Below are 27,735 nucleotides of genomic sequence, written 5' to 3' on the forward strand. Positions count from 1 at the left end.
ACATTTACCTGAAATACATTTATAGACTACCCGAATAGTACTTAAAAATGTAATAAATAAATAATATTACATAATAAATTAAATTATAATAATACATAACAATAAATGATAAATAAATTATAATAATATGATGTAATACATTTATATTATAAATAAATAATACATATAAATATATAAATAAAATAATCCAAACATGATATAAATGAAATAAAGATCAAATTCCATTAATGAAGGCAGTTTTTAAGGGTAAATGATGCATACGTACATCCACAACCACATGGTAATAACTTAAACTTGGTGATTCTAAAACCTTTAATTAAAATAATGGATTTGTGGGAATTTGGAGAGAACAACAAATGCCTACTCTCAATGTATGTCATCTGGCACACATAATATTACATAACAGAACAAATAGGGAGCAAATCTCTCTTTCAAAGATAAAATGAGGATAAACTGTACTTTGTTAAATTCACCTCCAGATATTTTTGATGTAAAATGACTGTTTTTGGTGGCAGGTGGTTAAAAAGAGAAAGGAAGTGCAGAGAAGATGAGAGAGAGAGATACTGAGAGATGGAAAAGAAAAAGCAGAAAGAAGGTTCCCTGACACACCCTCACAGGACCAAATTAACATTCAGGCAGGTTTTGAAATATTTGTGTCAAGTTTGGGTTTATGCATTAATGTCTAATGATACTACATGAAAATTTGTCAACCAATTCCTTGAGATACCATGCAACAGTATTGTGTTTGGCTTTCAGGGAGGGGTCCTGTTCTGGTGTTGAGTTTAGGGGTCATGACATGCTATAGAAGAAGGGGATTATAGACTATGAGCACTGACTGTCATTTCATCAAAATACATCTGGAATAAACACCATTCAGCAGATATCCATTTCCTGTTCAAAATAAAATTCCACAGGGGCACTTGGATGAGAATAGACCATCATGCCACTAAAAATAAAAAATAATAATAATTAAAAAAAAACAAAAAAACAAACAGGAACAGACAGCCTTGCAATGATGTTTAATGGAATTTTTTGGAAGAAAAAAACCTTTAGTTATTGTGAATCATTAATGTCCAAATATCCCTGGATCATCTCTGGAATCATATCAAGATAACAAATTTCTTAATTAGTTGCACATGCAGTTCCAATTCTTGTAGAAATGTCCAATACTCAGAGTACACTGACCTGCAAGCATCATTTTAAGTTTTACAAATGCAGAAAAACACTTGAATATCCATAAACAGAAATAGTAGTCTGTTCCGAAGAACAAATGTCCAAATACTGTAAATGAAAGAATCCAGATCAATCTGAGCCCAGTACTTTAAAACACTTAAGTTACGTGCCAATGAGAATCTATGTTATCCTTTACTAAAATGTGCAGCAGTAGCCCAAAACTAACAAAACACAACCAAAAATTGGAGTATCACTTGCCATCTAACACTCATTCACCTCCCTATGTCAAACACGTTGAGAGTGAAAAGCTTCTGAAGATCATCTAACCTGTATTTAATGCTAAAACAGTTAGTGCTGGACATTGGAATACGTTTTAAAAGACAGTAAAGCTACTTTTACAGTGCAGGAAAACTGATGTGTGTACAAACATTAAGGTAAGACAGGGATCTTAACAACAAATCAAATAAAAACAAGAAAAAAAAACAAAGTATAAAAAATTGACATTTGATTGGTAAAAACAGTAGGATAAATACAAAGGTAGTTGTAGTCCACCAAGTGTTTATTTTTTTAATTTTTTTTGCATTTTTGTCCTTTCATCAAAGGACGTTATCTTAACTTAGTCTAACATTGCAGGTTCAGGGGTGCCATGAAGCGCCGTGTTATTTAAAAAGTACATTCTAATAGAAAATGAGAATAGCTACTGTACATACACAAATTTAAGCCATACAATCATAACCATCACCGTGGTAATAGAAGAACAGAGAGCAGCTCAGACAAAGCTATAATCCCTTACCTGGCGGCTCCCCTTTCTTTTTCCCCTTTCTATTACTTATTCTATTCATTTCTCTGCTTGCTAATCCCACATTTGGAAGAAATGAAGGACACAGGGTGGGAGCGTGGGGTCTGGGGTAGACAAGGTGCATTCCAAAGGAGGGACTTTATACGTTACCTGCCAAAAAGTTATCAGTCTTATCACATATAGCAGAGTAGTAAGGTGGCTGGCCATCTGAATCGTCCCCATGTTGGGGTGATAGGTGCATGGGGGACTCTGGATCCATTTCTTCCATAGAGCCTGGGTCTGTCTTACTGCACAGCATGTAGTGCTCATCAAACCCAGCATCTCTCTCTGTGGGCTCACTTATAGGCAGCAAATCCACTGGGCAGCCCAACAAGTCATCACTGTAGGCAGTAGCTGCTGGCAGGGTGAGCTCCTTGATGAAAGAGGGATCCTTGGCCTCTTCCGGAAGCTGCTCTTCATTTTCCAAGCTAAAGATGCCTGGGCTCTTCCCACAGCTCTCAGCCATGGAGTGGGCATTGGAGATGGATGCGGAGCAGTCAAAACCATAGGAGGCCACAGAGTTGGCTGACTGAGGTGTATCACCATCTTCCTCTACAATCTGTTCAGGGGCCTCCTCATCCTCCTCCAGGGCTGCAAGGTTTTGGGGGACTGTAGTGATGTCATCAACCGTGACATCAGGGTCATTGATCTGCATCTCACCCTCTGTATCACTGGCCTCATCACCGGATGTTGATGGTGATGATGGAACGGAGGCTGGTGCTGTCGCTGCATCACCCAATACCTCATCGGCCGGCAGAGTTTCAGCCTCTTCCTCTTCCCCATCACAACGCTCAAGGTGAATACCAAGGTCTTGCTCCATGTCCGTCTGCATGGCAGGGACTGGTGTTTGCTGCTTGTCTGATCGGGACTCTACACCTGAGCTGCTGTCATAATCCCGAAGCTCTTCAGGTGTGCTGGTCTCACTGCTGCTGTGAGCAGCCAGGGCTGTCCCACTGAGAGTGCTGGACTGGGACATTCCAATGGCAGGAGCAGCCAAGATACCTGACTCTGCTGGGACAGAGCTCCCAGTATCCTCTTGGATATCAGATTGAGGTTCTAAGGCCTGAATCAGGGGTGGACTCATGTCAAGAAAAGCCTCAGCTGGGGATTTGGGTGGTGTATCTGGATCAGCTGAGAATTTGGTGGTTGTGTCTGGATCAACTTGGAATTTGCTAAGTGTTTCTGGATCTTGAAATCTTGAATCTGACAGGCTTGATTCAGACAGGATGGAAGCAGGCTGGGCCAAGGGATCAGAGAATGGATTTGAATGACTCCATGCTGCTGTCAAAGGCATAGATGTTGCTGCAGCAGTGTGACCCATGCTGTTGAGATCTAGATGATGCTTCTCTGTGTAATCATCATCATCATCATCATCATCATCATCTTCATTGCCATCATTTCCACAAACCCCAAGTCCACTTTCAGCCATGTGCCTGTGGACCATCTCCACATCTTCGTCTTCCTTCTCTAAGTCTTTCTGTTGTTTGGGATACTCATCATTATGCTCTGAGCCCAGATCCATATCTTCCTTCAAATGCTCTTCATCCTCATCATCTTCTTCATCTTCACTACCGAAAGACTGGATTCCAGGAGGCCCTGTGAATGGTTGTTCCCTGTCTGTCTCGGTCATGATGAAGTCACCTGTCTCTTTAGCACTGCAGCTGCCTTCAGCATTGACGGGAGATGTCACTTCTGAGTCATGTTTGTTACTGTACATGTCATCTGATTGGATCATACCCCAATCACAGCTGGCAAAATCTGCCACCCCCTTTTTAAAGTCATCTTCTTTCTCTGTCTGGGGTACTGATTCCTTTATGCCAATCTCTCTCACCTCTTCCCCCTCTTCTTCCCCCTCTTCTTCCTCCTCCTCTTCTTCCTCCTCCTCCTTCTCCTCTTCCTTTTTCTCTTCCTCTTTCTCTTCCTCTTCTTCTTTCTCTTCCTCCTCCTCCTCCTCATCATTGTCTTCATTAATCTCTTCTTCAGCTTTCTCCACTGCCTCTTCTCTTTCTTGCCAGGAGGAGACAGGAGCTGCACTTCTGATGTGATCCCCACCAGTGGAGCCCAGCAGATCAAAGTCTCCCATCATATTCTCTGCTGCAGAGGGCATCTGTATATCATCCTGCTCTTTTTCATCATCATGATCACTTTCTTCATCCTGCTGTCTTTCCTGCTCCTGGTTCTCTATGGTCGTACTGCTGGTGTAGAGTGAAGAGCTCTGTGCCCACGGTTCAGCTGGACCCTGCAAGCCCAGGAAGGGAGCTGAGCTTGGGAGCTCGACTGGCATGAATGTTGGGCCGGTGGGAGAGGATGGTGGGGACAGTACTGTGGTGCCCAGGGGAGACACAGCAGGCACTGGTTCCTCCAGGCTTACCGGATCCACTTCAGCTGCCAGTTGAGACATGACATTGTCATCTTTATTATTGTCCATGCTCAGGGGGGCATCCTGGGGATAGACAAGCTCCACCTCATCAGAGGTAGGAGAAATAACAGGTGTAACTGTGTCTTCGGGTTCCTCATCAAAGGCAGGTGAAACAGGAATGACAGGTGAAACAGTTTCAACAGGTTTCTCATAAGAGGTCGGGGGAATGACAGATGTAGTTGTGACTTCAGGTGTTTCTTCAGAAGAAGGAGGAATGACAGGTAAAATAGTTTCTTCAGGTGCCTCAGAAGATGTAGAGGGAATGATAGGTAAAACCGTTTCTTCAGGTGCCTCATAAGAGGTAGGGGAAATGACAGGTGATACAGTTTCTTCTCGTGCCTCATCAAAGGTAGGGGGAATGGCAGATGTAGTTCTATCTTCAGGTGTTTCTTCTTCAGTAGGAGGAATGACAGGTGAAACAGATTCTTCTCGTGCCTGATCAGAGGTGGGGGGAATGACAGACATAGTTCTGTCTTCAGGTGTTTCTTCAAAGGCAGGAGGACTGCAGAGTGTAACAGAGTTTTCAGATGTTTCCTCAGAGACAGGACAGACGACAGGTGTAAATTTGTCTTCAGGTGCTTCAGTAGTGGTAGGGGCAATAACAGATGTGGGCATTTCTTTAAAATCATCTTTAGAGTCCTCAAAGGAAGCAGGAATAAGAGTTGTAAATGAGTCTTCTAATTTCACCTCAGAGGCAGCAGGATTGACCTGGGTAAACAAGTCCTCAGGTGCCTCTTCAGTGGCAGCAGGAACAAAAGCTGTAGCTGAGTCTTCAGGGGCTTCCTCAGAGGTCACCACAGAAACAACAGACGCAACTGCTGCAGTGGCTGCTGCAGTGGCTGCAACCACAGCAGGTACTACATCCTTCTTCTCAGCCTCTGTGGCTGCTGTGTCTGCAGGCTGGGAGGCTTTAGGGCCACGCTTCACTGCCATTGGAGTGCTACTGCCAACTGACTTCTTTGGGCTGCTTGTTTTAGCACTGGGCTTACTGCCTGTGGTCTTGGAGCTTGTGCTGACATCCTTGGAAGGTGTTGCTTTGCTCTCCTTGGGTTTACTAGTCTTAACATCTGCTGCCTTGATGGAGGTGGCGGGCTTTTTGGAGGCTGATTCTGCCTTGGTAATGGAGGATGACTTAGGTGTGTCAGGTTTGGTGGTCTTGGCTGGTGCTGGCCGGGTAAGTGGAGAAGATGTGGGCTTCTTGGTGGCTGTAGTTGATGGCTGCTTACTGACATCTAATGAAAACAGAATATATAATTTCAAACTCAGTATACAGCTGTAAATAGAAATTGATAGGACACTAAATACTGTAAATTTAAAGTATGTATTTTATAAAATATTTACTATAAATATTGATATTTAATTAATAAAACACAGTATGAATACCTCAAGGGTTACATCTGAAATTCATGAATGTGTTTATTGTATTCCATGAAAGCCCACCTTTCTTGACAGGTGTTGTTGTCTTGGGAGTCTGAGTGGGAGTGCGGCCAGCAGGGGGTGCTGTGGTTTTAGCAGGAGAAGGTTTAGCCGTAGTAGATGGTGTCTTGGGTGTAGCAGTAGTTGGTCTGGATGCAGATGTAGATGTCTTGCCTGCAGTTGTTGGGGTCGCAGGCTTAGGGGCAGCAGGGGAAGAACGAGCAGCAGGAGCAGAGCCAGCAGACCTGCAGATAGCAGATGTGACAGAAGAAAATAAGAAATCGTTACAGAAGAAGTCTGTGTCAAATCTTAAATCTCCTATTTTAAAATATCTTCTTTTGTGTTCAACAGAAGAAAGAAACTCATACAGGTTTGGAACAACCTGAGGGTGACAAAGTAATGATAGAATTTTAATTTTTAGGTGAACTCTCCCTTTAAGTCTGCTCTTAGATAAAACTCTGTGGTAGGAGACTTCCGTTGAGCTTTCATGTCCAGCTAGGACAAAGACCTCTTGCAGTTAAAAAGCAGATAGAAAGATCACACAGAGAAGTCCTGATACTAGTGTGTATGACTAAAATTGCATCTTTATGACATTTTGGTTGTGGGTGAAGGGCCATAAATCCCATCTATAGCAGTGACTCATTGGACACAGGTAGCTCAGGAACACAACCTGGAGCGATGTTAATACTGGAAAAAACATTCTCTTCAAGAAAGCCCCTCCCCCTGTTCTCTACCCATAATGCCTCTCTTCTATCCTGGGGTGACTGACTCAGTGGTAATACATGTTTTGCCCTGAGAAAGGGGCTTAGTATCTGTCCACTCTGGTCTAGTATGAGCTAAGTTCGGCACACGCCAGTGACTCAGTACTTGTCCAGGTCAAGTCTGAGTAAACTAACCTACATCCTGTGAGTCTGGCAGGAGCTTCTGATTTCCTCTGTCTACGCTCCACTGCATGTGTCTCTCCTGTTCTAAATAAAGAGCTGGAGAGGACGAGGCAGGGTGCGTATCAACGCACAAGACACAGCGAGAACCATGTAAATCTTTCATTGTGATGAGTAAAAATAACCATGCAAATCCCATTCGGGAAATCAGTATAGATCTTGCTTAAAAACATGCTCTATACATTCCACATTTCATATAGGCAAAGTACTTGCGGGAGTGAGATGCTACAAAATTGTGTTGTCCTACATATGGAGTATCAGGTGAGAGAGCGAGTGAGTGAGCAAGAGAGAGAGAGATCCAGCAGTGAAGGTTCTGGAACAAAGAGGGCAAGTCTATAAACAGATAAACCTGACAGAGAAAACCACACATGAATTAATGCAGTAGTGTGTTGTAGCTCCTCGACCTAGTTTCACTTTACAAAAACACCTACTTAAGCACACAACCTGGATTAGTACATTTGTCTATGAGCCAACTTGATTATTAGACCTGTGTACAGTTCATAAAGAAGCTGATCAGTTTTTTAACCACATTTTCAGATATAACAGTTAAGACTGGCAAATATATTTAATATTATATATTCTAAGTTATTTAGTTGCCAATATAAAATAGAAGCCATCATCATAAAAATCATGATGAGCCCTAAATATTGTACCTGGATCCTTATTGCTTTTTCATCCCAACATCAAAAAGTCATACTTATTAGACCATAGTAAAGACACACAGCAAATGGGAATCAAACAGTCAGCAAGTACCAGGAAGAAAGTAAATAACTTAATGGAATATTGGGGGGAAATTGTTCCTAGTATAGAGATTTGCACAATTATTAAAAGAGTGAGAAGAATGCACTATGAGATAAGAAAGACAGAGATGATAGCGAGAATGAGAGCGATAGAAAAAGAGAGTGAATGAGAGGTTCTATAAAAGTCTTCCTCTTAATCTCGAACATAAAACCGATATGTATAATCTACAGTGACAGGATGACTCAGTTTAGGAAGAGAGCTCACAGAGATTAGCAGAAGCATCATTCTCCTGGAACATAACAGACAGAGAGTGAGTTAGAGACTGTGTGGGATAGAGAAAGAAACAAAAACCTCTTTATAATACAATGAAAGAATACAGTGACCAGGAGCTGTCAAGCTCCAAAAAGGGCACAATAAGGCACCATAACAATAGCTCATATGACTTGTGCACTATATTATTTGGGTCTGTTTTGGGTCTTTTATGGTACGTTAATAGCCATTGATTTTACTTTATTGTCCTTTAAATAATACTTGGCTGTCTATGTAGCAGAAATGAAGATATAGTGAAATCAATGCTACATGACTACAGAAAACATATAAAAAGGGCTGTGGCAAAAAAAATAAAAAATAAAATAAATATCCCAAAACTTCAACACCTACAATGCACTTTGATTTTGGCACACCCCTATGTTAATCAAACTGTCTGTGGGCAGGAATACAAAAATGTAGAAGTTCAAACTAGTTTTAACAAAAACTTGCTGACAAACGGTGATATCTTAGTGCAGGTAATATCAAGAAAGAGTGCACATTGTTTGTTTGCATACACTAGCGATACAACAATACAAAGCTGGTTAAAAGTCTGCAAGCTTATCTTATACTTTTCTGCAAAACATAGACAGTTTTATAGGTTTGGAGTAACGTTAGAGTTGGTAAATAATGTCATTGATTATCATCTTTGAGTAATCTTTTTCTCTAATAGAAAAAAAACAAAATAGGCCATTGTTTTTCATTTTCTCCTTACTTGAGTATAATTTGCCGTCAGATCTGTGTCAGGGTTGGGGGCAAATGCAATGCACATTAAAACCAAAAATGCACCGAAGCTTAAAAACAATCCAAGCACATTGACACACATGCATATGCCTGAATTGCTTCAAGCTAATGGCATGCCATTCAAGCATTTTATAGATAGCACTTTAATGATAAGTGAGTGACGGAGAAGCCTGGAGTCTGATTGGCTTATAAACACTGTTTAACTTGCTGTTACATTTGTGAGTGACAAAACTTCCCCTGAAGCCACAGTAGCAATGAGGAAGACGACCTCCTCCTGAGCCATTGACTGGACAACTACGGCTGATGAGATTTTAATAAGGCACTTTGGCCTGAAGGGACTCTTTAACCTAAATAAAGAAGTTCACGTCCCTTCAGGATGAATCCTAATGCATTAGTGAAGCTGTGATTCAGCAGCGTCTATCTGTTGGCACTCACCTGCGTGCAAATTTGCTGTGTTAGCTTAATAAAGGCCAATAGTCGTTCATCTGAACAAAATTTGATTTATGTATTTTACCCCAACAGCAAAAATTGTCTGAGTCACAAATCGTAATGTGCAGTGATTTCTTGGCTTGCGGCAGCAAACATGCGTCAAATCAAAGATGCCTGTAAACACAAACTCCTACACTAACTAGACAGCATATGGACATGCAGCCATTTTGTTGTTGTTTAGTGTCCTTTACACTGTGCCCAACAGAAAAGACCATATGACTTTCTTCTGTGGAACACATAAGATCGCTATTGGAAGAATATCTTGCTTCCATTATACGACATTACATTCAACAACATTCTCGCGTTTGTGTCCCATGAAATAAACTCAAATAAATGAAATAAACTCAAATAAATGATCATAGAAGAGAGCATTTATTAATCTTATTAATGTTAATTTCAACATTTACTAATACATTATTAAAATCAAGAGTTGTATTTGTTAACTTTAGTTAATGCATTGTGAACCTACATGAACTGCTGTATTTTCATTAATTAACATTAACAAAGATGAAAAAAAAAAAAACAGTAACAAACCTTATTGTAAAGTTTTACCAAAAAAAATAATCAGCAGCAGGTCAGTGTCTCACAGCTAGACTGAATAGTGAAGACAAATGTTCATGTCCAGAAAACAGCCATGTCAAACTGCAGAAGCCGGACACCAGAGAACACGCACAGCCTAGAAAAATGCAGAAATCTGACAAGCGAAGAACACGTAAGCGCTGCAGCAAACTCAGAATCACTGAAGTGTTGTAAAGCATCCATCAAGTTGGCTGTTGGGCACTCAGAGACACGCAAGCTCCATTTAGAGATTAGGTGCAGTGGCTGCAATAAAACATCTCTCTGGAGAGGACTAAAATCTACCCTGACCTAATGAACGAGAGTGAGAGGGACAAAGAGATGCAGAACGAGACAAATTAATTTATGAGAAATGACTCATGGTTTAGACGGTTTAGCAACAGACGCACCCTTTACCGACTTGCCCATAGCTCTTACATTAGTATGACATCATCATCAGTAAAGAGCTCATCCATTTAAGTTGCGCTATGACATTAATCAAAATGATTCATATTTTTGGCCAGTTCTTTCATGTCTGCACTACATTAATGCAACTAGCATGACTTGCATACGTCTGCACTGCTTTTATTGACCAATGCTGTGGGTTCATTTGAGCACAACCCCTTAAAACTGCTGTTTTTTCTTAAAGGGGACCTATTATGCCCCATTTTACAAGATGTAAAATAGTCTCTTATTTCCCCCAGAGTGTGTATGTAAAATTTTAGCTCAAAATACCCCACAGATAATTTTTTATAGTATGTTAACATTGCCAAGTTTTGGGGTTGAGCAAAAACGTGCCATCTCAGTGTGTGCCCTTTAAATGCAAATGAGCTGCTGCACTCAGCCTTAGAGGGCGGAGCTTCAAGAGCTGATTCTCCAGTGCAAGTCAGTCAGGATGCACTATAATGTCAGAAACTGCGAATACATGCTGCATGGAGATAGAACAGGTATAGTTTAGTTCAATTACGGTTATAACTTATATTGTCTTCTTCCATTATATTAGTACAAGCCTGTTGTACCCGACCCCATCTGAATGATGGCCAAAACTTTACCGACGAGTTTTATGATGTTTATTGTACTTCACATAAAAGATGAAGCATCCGTTTTCACTCTAGAAAATCTCTGTAACAGCTTAATAAGACACAGTGCAAGTGTGCATTAAAATATTATCCATAAACTCTCTCTCTCTGTCATCAACATACACAGCGAAGTACACAAAAACTTATTACAACTAACAGTAAACAAATATATAAAGACCTTATGCCTTTTCGAGTGGTGCTTAATAAATTGGTAAACTTTATATCCGTAAATCAACTCTGATGAACTGTAATAAAGTGCTCTCACCTTCATTACTGCCATATCCAGTATCAATCTGAATTCACTCACATTTGCGCAGACATAAACAAATTTCAGTAGAGTTGAGGGAGCATTTTTTTCGAAAACAAAGTTAATCCACTTCATCTTCCACCTCGTCTTCAGCGGTTCGGATTTAGGGAGTAAATGGAGAGAACTGTGTGGATTAATCCATCCAGCAACAGAACAACTAAAACGCTTTGGAGGTGTTCTCGTCAGTGCAGTAATGGCAGTCTGTGTAAACTCGCTGTGAACGCGCTCAGGGCGGTTCTTTGTTAAAATGACAGTGTCTGTCAACACTCGTGGGCGGGGCCTGTGGCTAATGTGACGTCACACTGCCAGGGATCTGGAAACGGCTTGTTCTGCGACACTGCTTATGATATATGGGGATTTATGTCCAAATACCATACAAAAGTGAATTTTGCATAATAGGCCCCTTTTAATGTTGACATACTTGCTCCCTTTATCCCAGCCTGAAAAGTGTAAACATTTTAGCACATTGCTCTATTTATTTCAGCAGTCCAGGAGCAAAATTGGAGAATGGTATTCAAAACCTGTTTGGAAACAAGCATCATTTTTGCAATTCTGTTTGGTGCCGCTAGTAGAAAATGCAATCCTACATATTTTATGTAGCAATGTAAAAGTTTTAGGTGGCAAGCTCACACCATTAATGCTAACGGTATGTTTTATTTATTTAAAAACCACTAGGTTCAGTAGATGCAGAATTCCCTGTATAACCTCTACTGCTGAAGGCAGAACATGCACATGGGTGGATTCGTTCATGCACACTACACAAACACTCTTTACACAGACACAAATACAAAGAAAAAATGTGCTGCACCCAAAACTGAGTCATATATTACTGGACTGTGAAGCAAATGTTAAATTAATATTAAGACACTGCTCTCATACCAAAAATAAATAAATAAATAAATAAATAAATATATATATTTTGCTATGCTGCTCAACTGCACAAATTTCATCTTCCTTGGCCCAAGGCAGCATTAAATGTTCGATTGAAGATGCCCAAACGGGCAAAATAATGATAAAAACTCCTGCACTAATTGGACAACAAGAGGCCTTTTCGCTGTTTGAGCTTACAGTCATAATGAGACATAGACAGAAAACAAAGGCTCAGGGTGGATTCCCCAGATTATCTTTCTTAAACCCATTGCTGGAATATACTGCAGTGCTAATAGTATAAATTGTCTTTACTTTTAAAGCAGTGTGCGATGTAATCTGTGTTTAAGACAGCAGTTTTCTTACTCTAAACACTATTCATCTTGAAATAAACTTCCTGTTCAGCTGTATGATGTGGGAGGAGAGATGCTACATGTCATAGCAGAGCTCTGTTTGGACTTTTCACAGCATGGATCTGAGTAACATCTTAGGTCAAATTGCTCATACAAATTGTTGGCAAGTTTTTTATCTTATCTATTTGTATTTTGTTGTCGTCTTTGCTAGGTTACTAATTAGCTTTATAATAATTCAAGGCAACTAACTAAAACAGCAATTAAAGAGTTGCTCTCAAACAAGAACCTAAAACCTCCAGAAGAAAACAGAACCATTTTTGTCCTTTTTCCTTACTTTAAAAGATATGGGGAAAAACACACCACAAGCTTCTTCTAAGAGTTTAAGGAAAGAAGGTTATCGATGTGTCAAAATGTAAAGAGATTTGTGAAAGTGTATTGTTGTAGGACCAAATATCATATTACAAATATTCACATGTTACAAAAGTCACAAATATTTTCCCCCACCCACACATAACGTCATGAGTCTGAGCCCCTTTACAGGCCTCAGGATGTCCCTCGATGCCTCTATAAACAAGTTACAAAACACTCCTTCACTGTTCATGGCTGTCTGCAGGCATCTCAAAACAGCTTCTGTGAGCTCCATGTTGATTCCCAGCGTGACTCAGATTGTCCCCCTGCATGATAATCATCCTAACATCTCTCTACATCTGCCCTGGATATCTGCATTATATCAGCATCTCATTGTGTGAAACTACTGGGGAGATGTTGACACTGTTGGTCTAATCATAGAGACTTTCTAAACTCTCCCCCTCACAGTTTTTTGTAATCAGGAATTTGAGGACTGTGCCAGTTCATTTCCAAGAAAATGAAATTCTTTCATATTCAGACTTAGAATTGATGCAAAGTGCTTTAAGTATTCAGTAAATGAAGAGTAGTGATTGTCTCAGAGAGATGTGGACTGCAACTTGAGACTGTATAAGCAACGCCTGAAGGACTTTGAAAGAGAATGAGCTACTGCAATGGCCCACATTGCGGAATTCTAATCAACAACCCCAGTCTGGGAGCTCAACCAATGAGATGCCTACCTGGGTGTCTTAGCAACCGGTGGCCTATCAGGTTTGGGAGAGCCAGTGGTGCTGGTCTTGGTGGAGGATGCAGTGGTGGGCCTTGAAGCTGGAGCTAAAGTGAAGGATTGTGGTAAAGGTGTTTAAGAGCATTGAACAACAAGACAAATACAGACAGTTAATTTGAAATTTGATAATGTGCTACACCAGAATTGCTTTCTTGAAAAAAAAAATCTAGCCTCATCAGGGGTCTCCAACTATGCTCCTGGAGAGTTACAGTCCTGCTGATTCAAACACACCTGAACCAGCTAATCAAGGTTTTCAAGATTGCTTGGCAGGTGTTTCGAAGCAGGGCTGGAACTAAAGTCTGCAGGACTCCAGAGCTGTTTTCAAAATGAGTGCTTGCATAGTTTGTGCTTGCTGTTAAATAATCATTTGAAACAACCCAGCTTTCCAGGAGTAGGATTGGAGACAGCTGGCCTTCATTGAACTTATGCTGTACTCAAGAACTCGGGTGATTCTTTTGACTTACCTGTAGTCTTTGGTTTAGACTTCAGACCATTAGCTGGTGCAACAGGAGCTTTCTTGATGGGCTGCGCTGTCCCTGTTGTCTTCAGGCCATTGGCTGGAGAACTGGCAGGTCTCGCCGTCCCCATCGGCTTCTTCTCAGCCACCTTGGTAGGGGTCTTGGTTGTGGGTGCCGCAGTGGAGCCAACTGGTTTTTTAGAGGCAGCAGTGGTTGAGGTTTTCTTCTCCAGGCCTCCTGTCGTGGTCTTTTTGGTGACACCATTAGCTTGCAACTTCTGTGCCCCATTTGTTAGACGGCTTTGAGCAGTGGTGGGACGGGAGCTGGTCGTGGATGCCTTGGTACCAGCGGTGGGTGTCTTTGTTTTGGCAGGAGCCTTTGTCTTAGCTTTGGGGTCTGCAGGCTTGTCCTTTCCAGTCTTATTGGTTGCGGAATGTGCCTCTGTTGGCTGTGGTTCACCTTCTGTTTGCGTTGTGGGCAAAACCTGGTCCTGAGCCTCACCCACTGGTGCCACCTCGATCGCAGGACCTGCATTTAATGCTTCCATTGGCTCCATTGTTGCCGTGTCAACACCATCCGGTTTCATCTTGTCCTAGTCCTGGAGGTCCGTCTCAGCAGAAGAGAAATCAGGAACCCAGGACTCAGTGCACTAGTTGGACTACTGGTATCAGACGCCCTAAGACTGACCTGAAAAGAAAAGCAACAAAAGAGTTATAGTCTGATTTGAGACATCAGACAAAAAAAACAAGTCTGAGCAAGACAGAAGTCTGTACCCCCTGTCACTGGCAGACAGACCTAAGAGAACGATCAGATAAAGAGTCAGGTTTAGTTAGCATGTGAATGCTTGATAAAACTGCTTAAGAAAGAGATTAGGAATGAAGTAAAAAGCCTGCTGTGCTGAGGGAAAACAACAGCTGATTTAGAGCTTGTGGATCTGTTTAGACGGTAACTAAAGTGAATTAAAGTCACAAAAGATGATGTTTCCAGCTATTAGGAATGATGGTTGGCATACGATTACAGCTGTCATTAATACAGTTTTACATTTGGCAAGACATCTATCATAAGATTATTTTGGTGCTAATTCTTGTATAAAAAATATTTGGATTTTCAAAACCCCTTTGGGGGAATTTCTAATTGCTAACTACTAGCAAAGCAACATTGCCAGATGCATTACCCACAATGCCTTACTGAAGCAGATGTTGTTTTCCTGATTTAAGAGCAGCAGCTCCACAGCAAAGTTCATCCAGTGGAAGAGGCCAACAAGAGGAAGTGGCTTGGCTCAGGGGAGCATGGGAAAAAAAATAACTGAGTAAGAGTAACAGTGAAAATGCGCACTCATAAAGCGGACATCAGTGTCACCGGATACCTTGCCCTCATTATATTCCAGAGCTCCAGAATCTCCCAGTTTTTTTTCTGCGGTTGAGATTCATTCCTCCACCCCTCAGACTCATTCTGCCCATTACAAAATCTCCTCAGTCCTCACACAGATGGTCCAGGCAGCTGAGCATCCCAAATGAGAGAAAATTGGGGGAGGGGGACAGAGATAGAGAGAGTGATGGAAAAGAGAGAGAAAGCCCAGAGGAAAGAACGCATTTCATATATGCTGCCAGATATGAGAAAATAGACATGAAAAGATATATTATGTCTTAGACAGAGATCTATCTATGGTCATCGGTTACTTATAAGAATTGTGCAATGACCATATTGACCAGCAAACAACTGTTCACATGGCAAATGAACAATAGTAGACAGTTTGTCAGACTTGCAAATTGTTCACTTTGTTCCAAAACAGGGACTTGAACTGTTAAAATGATGCATATTCTTCTTAGTTTGATTCAGTTTTCAACTGCAATAACATACTCAGAATCAGACATTGATGCTTTTTACACACATTTCCCATTATGAATTATGATAGTTTGGTTTGTTAGGTTGGTTTCTCATCATCTTACTTTCTCACCAGAAGTGAACCACTAAGGGCTGGGACAACCTTGTTCTGGTGATCTCAGACTGATTATTTTAGTGCACATCCGAGCACAATTGCCATGTTCATAGATGCCTAAATGAACCCAAGTAAGGGAGAAAACGCCATTAAAGGAGGAGGAATCTGTCACTCCAGACAAAATATTACATGCACACTTTCCTAGTGCTGGAGACACAAAACCTGATACATTTGCAAAATTTGCAATACATTATTTGCAATACACAATTGCAAAAAGTAACTATATGGTCGGATTGAATAATGCATTAGTTAGTAATGAAGAATATCAAAGATTTTAGCTTTATAAACAAACTCAGCCACATGCAACATCACTTCCACTTAAGAGCTTAAGGGCTGTTTTCTCTGATGAAAAACACCTCTTCTAGATCACGTCTCTCTATTTTAATATTGCTTATAAATACAGGCTTTGTTGTATCCGCTCTACCCTTTCTACCCTTGCTATTGATCCAGTTTGGAATGATAGATGAGAATCAGCCTGTGAGAACGTCAGGTGGTGGAGAGCTGAAGAGATTAGAGGGGTGAAAAAGCCTCCTTGAGGACGAAAACACACCCACCATCACATGGCCTTACAACCTTAATGATCCTATTGAGGGATATAGACAGCTTCCTCTGCATGTAAACAATAGTGACCCGGGGGGGGTCAGAAGCCTATGGTGTCCATTTAATTGTTGGGGGAGGATCTGACCTCTTCTGACTTCTGATGACCTGTACATTACAGGGTGGCTGATGTTGATAGGCAAGTATGAAAAAAAATTGATTGATAAAAAGTTAAAGTTTAATCTCCTATCTGAATTGAAATTTAAAAAGAAACGAAATCATATTTCTTTAACATACAGTTCCTGGAACTTCTGAAATCACAAAAATGAATCATGGTTAATTTAATGTATCAGTACTCCAAGTTTGTGTTAATAAAATTTAAAAACAAGGAGATTACAGAAATTATTATTATGAATTATTATTAATTACAGAAATACCCAAAATATCTTAAATAGGGGGCCTACATGGTGGGGTCTTAGGATGCTAAGTACCTATAAAATCTACAAACCTAACGTGTAACAAAATCTTTGGTGCTCTATTGAGCAGGAGATGGAGAGAAAAGGACCAAAAAAGGTAAATGTGGTGGCTTTGTGACCTTACAAATATAAGAACCATCGTACCTGCAAACCCTCTTACCCACAAACCCTCTTACGACACTCCGTCACTCTCAGGGACGAACCTGCACACGCTTCATGCTTAATGCCTCATCCAATTATTGTAACCAATCCCGGTGCAGGATCCTAATGCTTCTGAAGGGATGACTCCGCTCTTAACAGCAGCAGGACGCAAAGCGCTTATCCCCTGAAGACCCACATATGATGTAAACAAACGCTGAAGACACAGACGCGTCGCATACCTTCTAGAAGTAGTATTTATGGCAGGTCTCCAGTGACGGTGCATTAGAGTCTTTTAATTGTCCTGCCGCAGAACCGCAGATCACCCCCATGCTAATCGGGTCATCGGTGCATTGTAACGGCAAAATGCACTCTGGCCTCTTTATTCAAGGGCAAAGCACAACACAGCCCTGTGCATGCATGCATGCATAAATGCATTTCTAAGTGCTGCATTGTTCCTTAAAAAGTCCCCTGTGTGAAAAGCTCGCTTCTCACAATCAACTAACCGCTGCGGCACAGCAGGTGCTAACAGGCTAATGCCATCTTAGCTTTAGCCACTCTGGGCCAAACCGACATGTCTAAAAACCGAAGAACAAGTAAAACAAACAAGCCAGCAAATTGCAAAATCTGAATGTCTCACTATAGGAAATGCAAATTTGCACACCACTGAGATGCTGCATGAATCGCATGGCTTCTCCCGGCCCGTTTTCATGCACTGGGGACGTTGTTGTTGGCGACAGCGCCTGTGATTTGGCGTTTGGTCAGAGGACTGACTAATTTGTCACAGTTTAGGATTTCACATATTAAATCTGTCCAGCCAATACTCCATTGTGCCTCAATAATACACACTTAAAAAAATGTAGGATATCTGTATATGAATTCCATATATATTTCCATCCATTCTGATTACACAGTTTTAACGAATAAACTAAAGTGTAACCAATGAAACTAATTTATAAACTAATAACCTCAATCTGATAATATCTATCAGTCTTACATGAAACGTAAGATTTCTGTAATAGTACTAAAAATGGTAATATGTTAACATTAGTTAACAGACTAACAATGAACAATACTTCTAAAGTATTTATCATACTTCTAAGTATGTTAATCTCAACATTTACTAATACATTTTTAAGATCAAATGTTACATCTGTTAACATTAGTTAAAGCACTGTGAACTAGCTTTATCCGTTCACACTTTTTAACAGAAAACATTTAATTGTTTTCATAATGAACAGATCTATACTGATCATAAGCAATTTGAATAGAAGCATTCTGATGATGATTATTTAAAGAGATGCAAATATGCCATGATTTCTTGAGGGCAGAAATCTTACTTGTTTCAATTATGTTTGCATCACAATTTAGATTATTAGTTTGTTTTGTTAAAACTGTGTAATCCACATAAATTTAGGTGCAAATATCCCAACCCCACCCCATGCCCTCCGGAGGTTGCAGAAGTCTCCCTCAACCCCGATCTATCAGTCTAAAACAAGGGAACACTGGCTCTATTCAGAAAGGACTACAACAAACAAGGGCACCGGGTCTCCTCATCGGGGCAGGGCAGTAAAAGCATGGTTTGCTGGCTGAAACATGCTGGTAAAAGATCAAGATCAAGAGTTTGAGTGAGAATCAGTAATCAAATTTATCTAATTAAATATGCACTAATTTGCATACATTTCCAAAACAAAAATCACTGAAAAAGCCTTTTAATTTAGTTGACATCTTAGGGATTTTTATCTGAGCAGCAAAAGACTGACTCAAGGTGTGACTGAGGCCTGTGTCACAGAACCGCTTTCATGAGTCCATGAATAGTCCACTGACCGCTGGTGTCCATAACACAAACAAAAATTACATAATAGCACTCAAGGGTGGACGGCGTCTTAGACGCATCTGTGTGGAGATACTGGTTCTCTCTCTATAAGCCGATCACATGACTCTTTGAGCGGCCCTGACTGAGCCCATTATACAGCACACACACGCCGAGATGAAGTTGGATGGCCCGAGGTGCATTGCAATGAAACAAGTCACCAAAGAAGGGATTGTTGGGGTGGTGGCCCTCGCGGAGGAGTGAAAAGAGGATAGACACACATGGAGGCACATGACAGGCCCGCTGCTGTCCAAGCTGACAAAAGCCACTTTACTGCCTCCGCTGTGGAGATTGCGATCGCGGCCAGCGCATTCCCAGAACACCCTTGGCCAAAGGTTGGGAAGCCGCTCTGTCTAACACACAAAAACAAACAGATCAGCCAATTCAACAGAACAATCCGCGAGGAAAGGAAGGTAGTGACGTCAGGCTGTAAGAAACCACTTTGAGACCATTACCCTCAGGGGGCTTGATGGAAACAAAACCAATGGTAAACCAAGACAAAACTAGCTGTGATTGAAGAAGCTTTTCCTGCCTGAGGCACCAATAACTCCTGTGGCAGATACCTGGACAGAATCCAGGTGACAAAGAGGTAATCCCTGTACTTTAAGGAAGATTTACATAAGGTTTCTGGAACATGTGCTATGCCTGGGAGTGACACTCGACAACTGTCTGAGATGCAACAGATTAGTGACCTACAAAGGGACACTTATAGGCCATTTGAACTCGATGTGTGCTTGCGTTCTGTGTGTTTTGTACTGAGACTCTAAAGTGGACATTGTGATGGAAAAAGCTATCCTCTTTGCCTATCACCACAACTATTGCGCTCTCTTGCAAAACTTTTGCCTTGCCCCAAGAAACTTTGCTTTGCGGGCAAAACTTTTGCCCTACCCAAGAAACTTTGATAACGCTAGCAAACTTTTTGCACTCTCTTTCAAAATGTTTGCCTTTCCGCAAGAAACTTGGCGCTCGCTCTCAAACCATGTCCCCTTAGTTTTGATTGTAGGTTAAATGTACTCCACCAACCAGCTTTTCATGATTTGTGAATGCAGAGCATTCAAAATATTGCATTTTTAGGGATCCTGCATAATTCACAATGTAACAACTATATAATTGCAAAAATGTGGTATTACTGTTGAGTTATTTACACATTAGTGTGATAAAGAAACATGCATGATTTCATACCGATTGGCCTCCGTTAACCTTGTCTGATAGCTGCTCAAATTTCAGTGGCCAATGGCGGACGTTTTTTGAGATGCGTCAATGTCCTCATAGACAGTCATGGCACCTCGGACGAAGACACTACATGCCAGTTTTCAAGTCAACAGGACTAACGGTGAAGTAGTTTTCATGTTTTTCCTGTTATAGCACCACCAAGTGGTCATTTACTGCATCCTTTTTCACTGAATGAACTCTTACGTAAATGTGCTAAAAAAATATCTCATTCCGTTTAAGTAAAAGTGGCTCCCCGCAATTCAAACATTTTGGCAGCCCTTACGGATCGTGAATCGGAATTTCAACTTTTTTTTTGATAATTTTTGACAAACAGACTCCAAAGAATCTTGCTAAACTGGCTTGGTACCAATCATGTCAAAAACCTACGACTTGTTTGCAAAAATAGGTTTTTCAAAAAATCCAAAATACCCGAAGATTTTGCCAGAAAGACATGCATACATCTTGTCCGTCTTGAGCCAAGGATTCCAACTATATAAGACTATATAAGTGAGCCTTTGCCTAAAGGAGTTACGAGCCATTTTGTACTTTTGATTGCTGTAGCACCCCCATCAGGCTGACCGGGGCAAGTGTTTTTTTCTTTTTCTTTTTAAATCACATATTTTCTGCGAAATTCTGGAAATTACCTACACAAAATCAATCACACACATACAAAAAAGTGAATTTCCAGTTGGACTGAAGGTATGTGTCAGACATTTTTGATTGTTTTTTTCATGCTCCTTCTACCATTTTTTAAATGGCATAGCAAATTACAAACATTTCTCTTCTATGTTGCTGCATTCTGTCTAGTGTTTTGTGAACATGGGTGCATCCATTGTAAAAGGCCCCTAAAACGGCACTGCAATTTGCTGAAATGCAGACTGTCCAAATAAAAATTCTGGAAATTGTGCATCCATCTGACACACAATGCCAGAGAAGGGTCACATGACCAGGGGAGCTGGTACCAGCACCTCTGTCCACCCAGTACACAGCAGCGAGAAACATCGCAACCAGCAGCGGACCAACTCGGTCCCCTGGGGACAGGGAGATTAACACATGACAGAGCTTGTTAACTTGGGACAAAGCATGATGCTAATCCTGTGCGATTCTCCGATGGACACCCGCAGGATGGGATGCACACAGGACACGGGCCAGATATGTGCGCCAGCCAGCATGTTATGCCACCTGGCTAAGAGAATAAGATGAGAAATGAGATGAGAAAGATATTGATCAGAAAGAGAAAGTGCAGTGGTCGCAGCACAGATGGGGGTATTGAGAAGTGCATTAGCGGAACATGTGAGCATGCTGAAATTGGTAGGTTTGAGCGTAAAGGGGCCTTTTAACTAATTTGTAATTTGAGGAGCTGCTCGATTCTATTATCTACTGTGAGCACAAAAAAGCCAAATTACATAAGAGCTGATAAAATCCAGCTGGTGGGGGGTCGATCAATGACATCTGATATTTTGGGTTTGTTTGTGACAGCGTGGTCACAAACGTCATCTGCGCTAGACAATAAACATGCCCTTCAGAAAACAGGAGGAAGTGACACTCACTCCACAGGAAATGACTGTACCTATAAGAGGATTATCCTTCTGCTCACAGCTGACCAGCACCTTCCAGATGGACTCTGAGCCTCTGTTCTGACTCAACAAAAAAAAAAAAAAAAAACTTTAAAGCATGCCCGTTTGTGAAGACCAAATCTACATCAAACTCTACACTGTAAAAAATGATTTTCATGATTTTTTGTCCCAACATTTTTTTCTTGTCAAATCAATTTAACGTGGTTCAGGTAACATAATATTTAGAGTTTCTGTTGGATAAACCAATCACCTTCATTGTATTAACTCATTGTAAGTTATAAATTTATAACTTGTATTAAATTAAAAATTTATATTAACTCAAAATTTTAGGGCAACCAGGTAACTTACTTTTTTTTTTTTTTTTTTTTTTAAGTTATTCCAAAGGATGTAGGTTAAAATCCTGCAAAAGTGATTCTCCTTTCACTGTTGTGGCTCTAAGCAAAAATATTCATCCCCTGGTTGCTCAAGACAGACTGTTTCTGTGCTAAAATGCATAAGCTGCTTTGGATAAAGACTCTTCTAAATAATAGTATCACAGGAGAAATTTATATTGCTCAGGTTGTTTCATGCAACTATCAACATTTAAAGAAATTAAACATACAAAAGTTATTTTTGTCAAGCATAATTATAGAGCTATAAGATAGGTTCCACCACAATATGGTTTCATTTGTTAAAAATAATTCTCAAACATTTACTTATTTTAGTTCATGTTAATTTCAATTTACTAATACATTATTAAAATTAAAAGTTGTTAATATTATTTAATGAGCAAACATGAATAACAATAGAAAGCTGTGTATTTATTAATAAAGATGAATAAATAGTGCAAAAAATTTGTTGTTCTTTGTTATTTAATGTTAGTTAATGCACTAATGGGGTGTTATTGTAAAATATTACCAATAAAAATAACGTGGACCGCTTCTCAGATCATTTGATCTTGAAATAATTTGATGGGAAATGTTTGAGTTCATTATGATTTGGCATCTTGAGTACAATTTGAGACACTGAGAACCCTTCTGAAACTCTAGAGGAGAAGCATATAAGATTACTGGGCTATTTTCTCAAACAACTGCAATAACATGCATTAACTTTAAAAAAATATATATAGCTGCGAGCAGCATTTATTATAAGGGTTTTATTATAAGTGCTTTAAGGCCTTTAAGTACATGCGTAAAAAGGTATTATGGTTTATTTAGCATGTAACCACTTCGATCATATATGTAAAAGACCATTTACAGCCAATACAGGCAATTTACTATAGAAAATTTAAGATTTATAAAGCTTTTTAACAGTTATCAAGGTTGAGCCCAAAACTCCAATATTTGAAAAAACTCAAATATTTAACAAACAATTTGTTGGACAGCGGTGGTCCTAGAGGCAAAGTTGCTCAGAATGAGGAGTTCTACCATATGGGTGTGCACGAAAAATTGCGCTAACTGAAAAATGCGAAGGCGAATTTCTTACAGGCCTCTAGGGCCGGGAGTCAAACAGGCCCAGCGGGTTTCATTCCGATCTTCCTCCGTTAACCTTGTCAGATAGCTGCTCAAATTCATTGGCCGATTGCAGCCATGTTTTTTGAGATGCATCAGTGTCCTCATAGACAATCATGGCACCTCGGACGAAGACACTGCATGCCAATTTTCAAGTCGATCAGACTAACGGTGAAGTAGTTATAGCCATTTTTAAGGTTTTTTTCCTGTTATAGCACCACCAAGTGGCCAGTCATCACATCCTTTTTCATGGGACCACAGAATGGGCTCTTACATAGGTGTGCCAAGTTTGGTGAAAATATCTCATTCCGTTCACAAGTTATAGCCATTTTAGTAAAAGAAGATCCAACCACTTTGACCACTTTGGCGGTCCTTAGGGACTGTGAATCGAAATTTCAACTTTCTTTCGATAACTTTTGACAATCAGACTCCAGAGAATCTTGCTGCATTGGTTCCAACCAGGTCAAGAACCTAGGACTAGTTCGCAAAAGTATTCTATTTTATTTTTTTCAAAAAATCCAAAATACCCAAAGATTTCGCCACAATGTCAAGGATTCCATCGATATAAGACACTTGAGTCTGCGCCTAATGGTTCAGGAGTTATGAGCCCTTTTGTACTTCTGACCGCTGTAGCGCCCCCATCAGGGTAGCATTGTAGATTATGTCAGTACTACCAGTCCTCAAAGTCTCTAACATTTAAGGTTTGATCTGGTCTACCTAATCACTTTTAGGGGAAAATGCTGATCCTTAGAAATTTTAACAATTTCAATAGCGTTTCAGTGCTATGCTCTTGAACCCCTAAAAAAAATCCCACAGACATATATAGAAGACCAGAATATCACATAAAATTGGGAGGGGCCAGTATGCAACCACCTAAAGCACAATGCTTGCACAAAGCACTGTGCATGATGCATCCAAGTAATATTTTATGAACACTGTAAGCTGGATGCTGAAGGAAAATTAGTCTCTTTATAAAGTAGGTTGACATTTTCCACTGCATGGAGGCCTACGGCATCAAGACACCTAGTTTTCAGGATTATTTTAATATGGAATTTCTGACACTGCATGTGAACTATAACCTTTATAATGTAGCGGGGTCAATACATCCATCAGCAAATTGCAGCACCCCATGAAATCGGTGACACTCTCAAAGACGCCATTCACTGAGTGACATCTGCCAAGACTAGAACAAAGGATATTGAACCAAAATGCATCAAGACAGGACTGCATGTCTGCTCTGATATAATGTTGCTTCAGTCGGAGATTAACACAGCAAGAGCACTACAACTGTACAGCAGACATGTTTACAGAAAGCTGAACCGTAACCACAAAACACACCCCGAAAAAGAACTCTGAACGCAACAAACCCTTCAGATTACCACAGCTGCAACACAATATCCCATCCAAACAGAGCCAACTGTCCTCTGACAACTGCTCAGCCCCAAGAGTGCTATCTTAACCAGAGAAGGGAGAATTATCAGAAAACGACAGATGACACAGGAAAACCACTGTAACTGCGTCTTGGGAAAACAATGAGTGTTCACTACACTTTCAAAAATAGTGTTTTCGTATGCAGTTGAAGAAACATTTTTGGTTCCCCAATGAACCTTCAATGAACAGTTCTTAAAAGAACCATTTTTCTTAGTGAGAAGAACATTTTAAGAATCGAAAGAACCCTTTTCTTTGGGTTGTTCCATGGATGTTAAAGATTCTTTGTGGAACCATCGATGCCAATAAAGAAACTTTATTTTTAAGAGCGTACAGTGAGCAAGTAAATGCTGGAGGGCGAGTTAACGCATAGTCACAGTTTCTTATGTTGCTTTAGATAGTCATAAACAAGTATCTGACCTTTCTGATGTCATTTGCTGTAATTTGTTCTCTAGCAAAGCCAATCAGAGCCAATCCCACCCCCATTCCTCATACAGTCACTACCCATCATGCCATGACACATTTGTAATTGCTGGCAATGCCGCCCTCCAAGAGCCTAATCCCTGTAGGCCGGAGTTAGACAGCCACAGCATTGTATCGGGATCATAATATGACAGAACAATGACACTGGAACAAAAATGGATCTGAAATAATTAGATTTGACCTCGCACATTCTGAGTTCATATACACTGACATCTTAAAATAGAATTTTTTAATCCTTCCTAAAATTATATACAGTATCCCAAACAAAAGCAGAAGAGATAGATCTGATGTACCCTGACAGGAGCTGTGAGATGGTGGCCTCAGGGGGTCGAGGCATTCGTCTTAAACCTTTGTTTGCCGAGAAGAGAGAAGGGAACTATTAAGCAAGACAATAGGATGAACTGACTCACAAAGCCAAGATTTAGCAGCAGGAGAAGCCAAACCAACCCACACCTGCTGTGAAACGCATCATTTTGATTCAAGTTGCTCAGGGATTTAAGGAGAAAGCAATGGCAAGAAACCACCCTGTTGATTTTCATTGGCCCTAAACATCGAAAATACCCCACAAGCCCTGTGCATAGAGGTCACCCAGGATCCTCTCTAAACTCAAAGTACATTTCTAAAAAAAAAAAAAAAAAAAAAAATCCAGTCAGATTAATCGCTCCTGGTTGTTTTTTATATGCAGAAACATCAATACTTCACAGTAGACCGCTGAATGATATCGAGCTGCTGGTTGTTAACTGGGGTGTATCTCATAGAAATGAACAGGGTTTGGACAGATAAACTGCACCTGCGGGCGTGTATTTTGGAAGGTTGGGTCGCTTAATTAATTCCTGCGGTATCATTGCACTCGGCATTGATGGTTCCATGAATCTTTCCACTGCACAAAAGGTTCTTTATTGTGGTCAAAAATATTCTTTAGATTTTAAAAATTCTCTTCAAACTAAGAAAATGGTTCTTTTAAGAACTGTTCCATGAAAGGTTCTTTATTAAAAATGAATCACTGTGAAAACTCTCCATTGGAACCTTTATAAATAATATAGCCTAGTTTATATATTTACATTTATACGATTATACGATATAAATAAAGTCTATATACCGGCACATTCGGTCACATTGTACTAGCCTATATGAACCGCGGCGGGTTTGTGCATATTATACGCCTATAGACCCGGTTATATTGTAGCCTATGTACCGGGCGGGTGAATAGGTTATATTATATAAATCGGGCGGGTGAATATATTGTATGAAGCGGGCGATATGTGGAGCGGGCGGGCGGGTGGAGGAGGCGCAGAACAAAAGAGCTCGAGTGAACGGGTGAGCGGAAAGTTTCCATGTCTGCTTCACAGAAGAAAAAAAACATAACTTAGGAAAACTATTATAATTTCGTATTCATCATCTGTCAGCGCAGTATGTGTTTTCTGAGCGACTGTCCGTGATTAAATTCGGCCACAGTATAGGAGTGGGTTTGCCGTCACCGCCCAGACATCCACCATTGAAACAGACTGAAAGGATGAACAAGGCGACACGGAATAAAAGAAGACAAAATATGCCGGTTAACAAGCAATAAAAAAGCTAAAATAACTAAACAGCTTGCGTGTGATAGATTTAAGCGGTGTAAATCAAACCGGTGTGAAACCTGATCGCTTCAGTGGCATTTTCATCTGATGATCTCATTTATTCCGCCGGTACTTCTATTATAATGACCGATGTGAACGAGAACTCATTTATATTCATTTACATATCAATGGATTCAGTCGTAAATCATGCTATTAAATTAAACGCATCTCTTAAATTGACACTGACATTCATTCTTTCATTCCGACACAGAGAAAAACGCTTTTAATGAATCTTCTCTTGTTTCTAGGGTAGATTCTTACCGAATCTAAAGCGCTTTTCCTCCAGCAACGCCCAGTCGGTACTCGGGTCTCCTCCCGTTTTTCCAAGCGGAACGCAGGCAGCCGGTGGTCAGTGCTGTGAATCGACAAAAACCGGCAACAATTGTTGAGATAAAAACCAGTAGACAGAAGCTCTGACTGAGACTGTTTGGAGCTGACTGACTGTCTACCGGCGATAAAAGAGATGCGCGTCTCCTGGCAGCAGAGAATGAAACGGCGCTTGGCGATCAGCGCACGCACGCGCACACACTCTGCGGGCAAAAGAGAGAGAGCATTGAAAAGGATGAAAAGCGCGAGCGGCTTCGGTTTCTCCCGCCCGTGACCAATCAGCTCTCAGACTGAGATTTATGCAAATGAGGGATGATGTCATCGCACAGGCCACCCCGCGTTCTTTCTTTCGCCTGCTCTATACGCGCCGTCCCTCTTCTTTTCTTTTGCCTCGCTCGGACCCCAGTGCAGCCCCTGCCCCCATGCGCCCACCCCCCACGCCCGCGTTCCCGCCGTTTCTTTTCACTTTCACTCTTCACTTTCACTTGGGCACACAAGAGAGACACAAGGGGCAGGGTTAATGTGAGTAACTAAAAGCGATAAAACATTTTAGTTTCTTGAAATAAGATAAATGTTTACTAAAATAAATGGAAATATAAACGTTTGTTTCAGTTAGTTGCAAAGGCAACATTTAGACTATGCACTCTAAAAAAAATGTTTGGTTAAAAACAACACAAGTTGGGTTGAAAATGGACAAGCCCAGCGATTGGGTTGTTTTAACCCAGCGGTTGGGTTAAATGTTTGCTCAAAGTGCTGGG

The 27,735-nt window shown here is 40.6% G+C and overlaps 1 protein-coding gene across 3 annotated transcripts; it reads right to left on the reverse strand.

Moving 5' to 3' along the window:
- Positions 1 to 1,006: 1,006 nt before the first annotated feature.
- On the reverse strand, positions 1,007 to 27,176 carry prr36b (proline rich 36b). 3 transcript variants are annotated; one of them, XM_067381173.1, is made up of 6 exons: positions 27,100 to 27,142; positions 26,912 to 27,005; positions 13,825 to 14,505; positions 13,314 to 13,407; positions 5,871 to 6,091; positions 1,007 to 5,662 (listed from the first exon to the last, which is right to left on the reverse strand). In XM_067381173.1, the coding sequence occupies exons 3-6, from the start codon at positions 14,402 to 14,404 to the stop codon at positions 2,112 to 2,114; spliced, it is 4,446 nt and encodes a 1,481-aa protein (XP_067237274.1). In that variant the 5' UTR covers positions 14,405 to 14,505; positions 26,912 to 27,005; positions 27,100 to 27,142; the 3' UTR covers positions 1,007 to 2,111. The 3 variants fall into 3 exon arrangements, with proteins under 3 accessions (XP_067237274.1, XP_067237273.1, XP_067237275.1); XM_067381172.1 differs by having other exon boundaries at positions 26,912 to 27,176; XM_067381174.1 differs by lacking the exons at positions 26,912 to 27,005; positions 27,100 to 27,142 and adding an exon at positions 21,624 to 21,676.
- Between the last annotated feature and the right edge of the window lie 559 nt (positions 27,177 to 27,735).

This window comes from Chanodichthys erythropterus, chromosome 3 (genome assembly GCF_024489055.1).
Source record: "Chanodichthys erythropterus isolate Z2021 chromosome 3, ASM2448905v1, whole genome shotgun sequence".
Classification (NCBI taxonomy): domain Eukaryota; kingdom Metazoa; phylum Chordata; class Actinopteri; order Cypriniformes; family Xenocyprididae; genus Chanodichthys; species Chanodichthys erythropterus.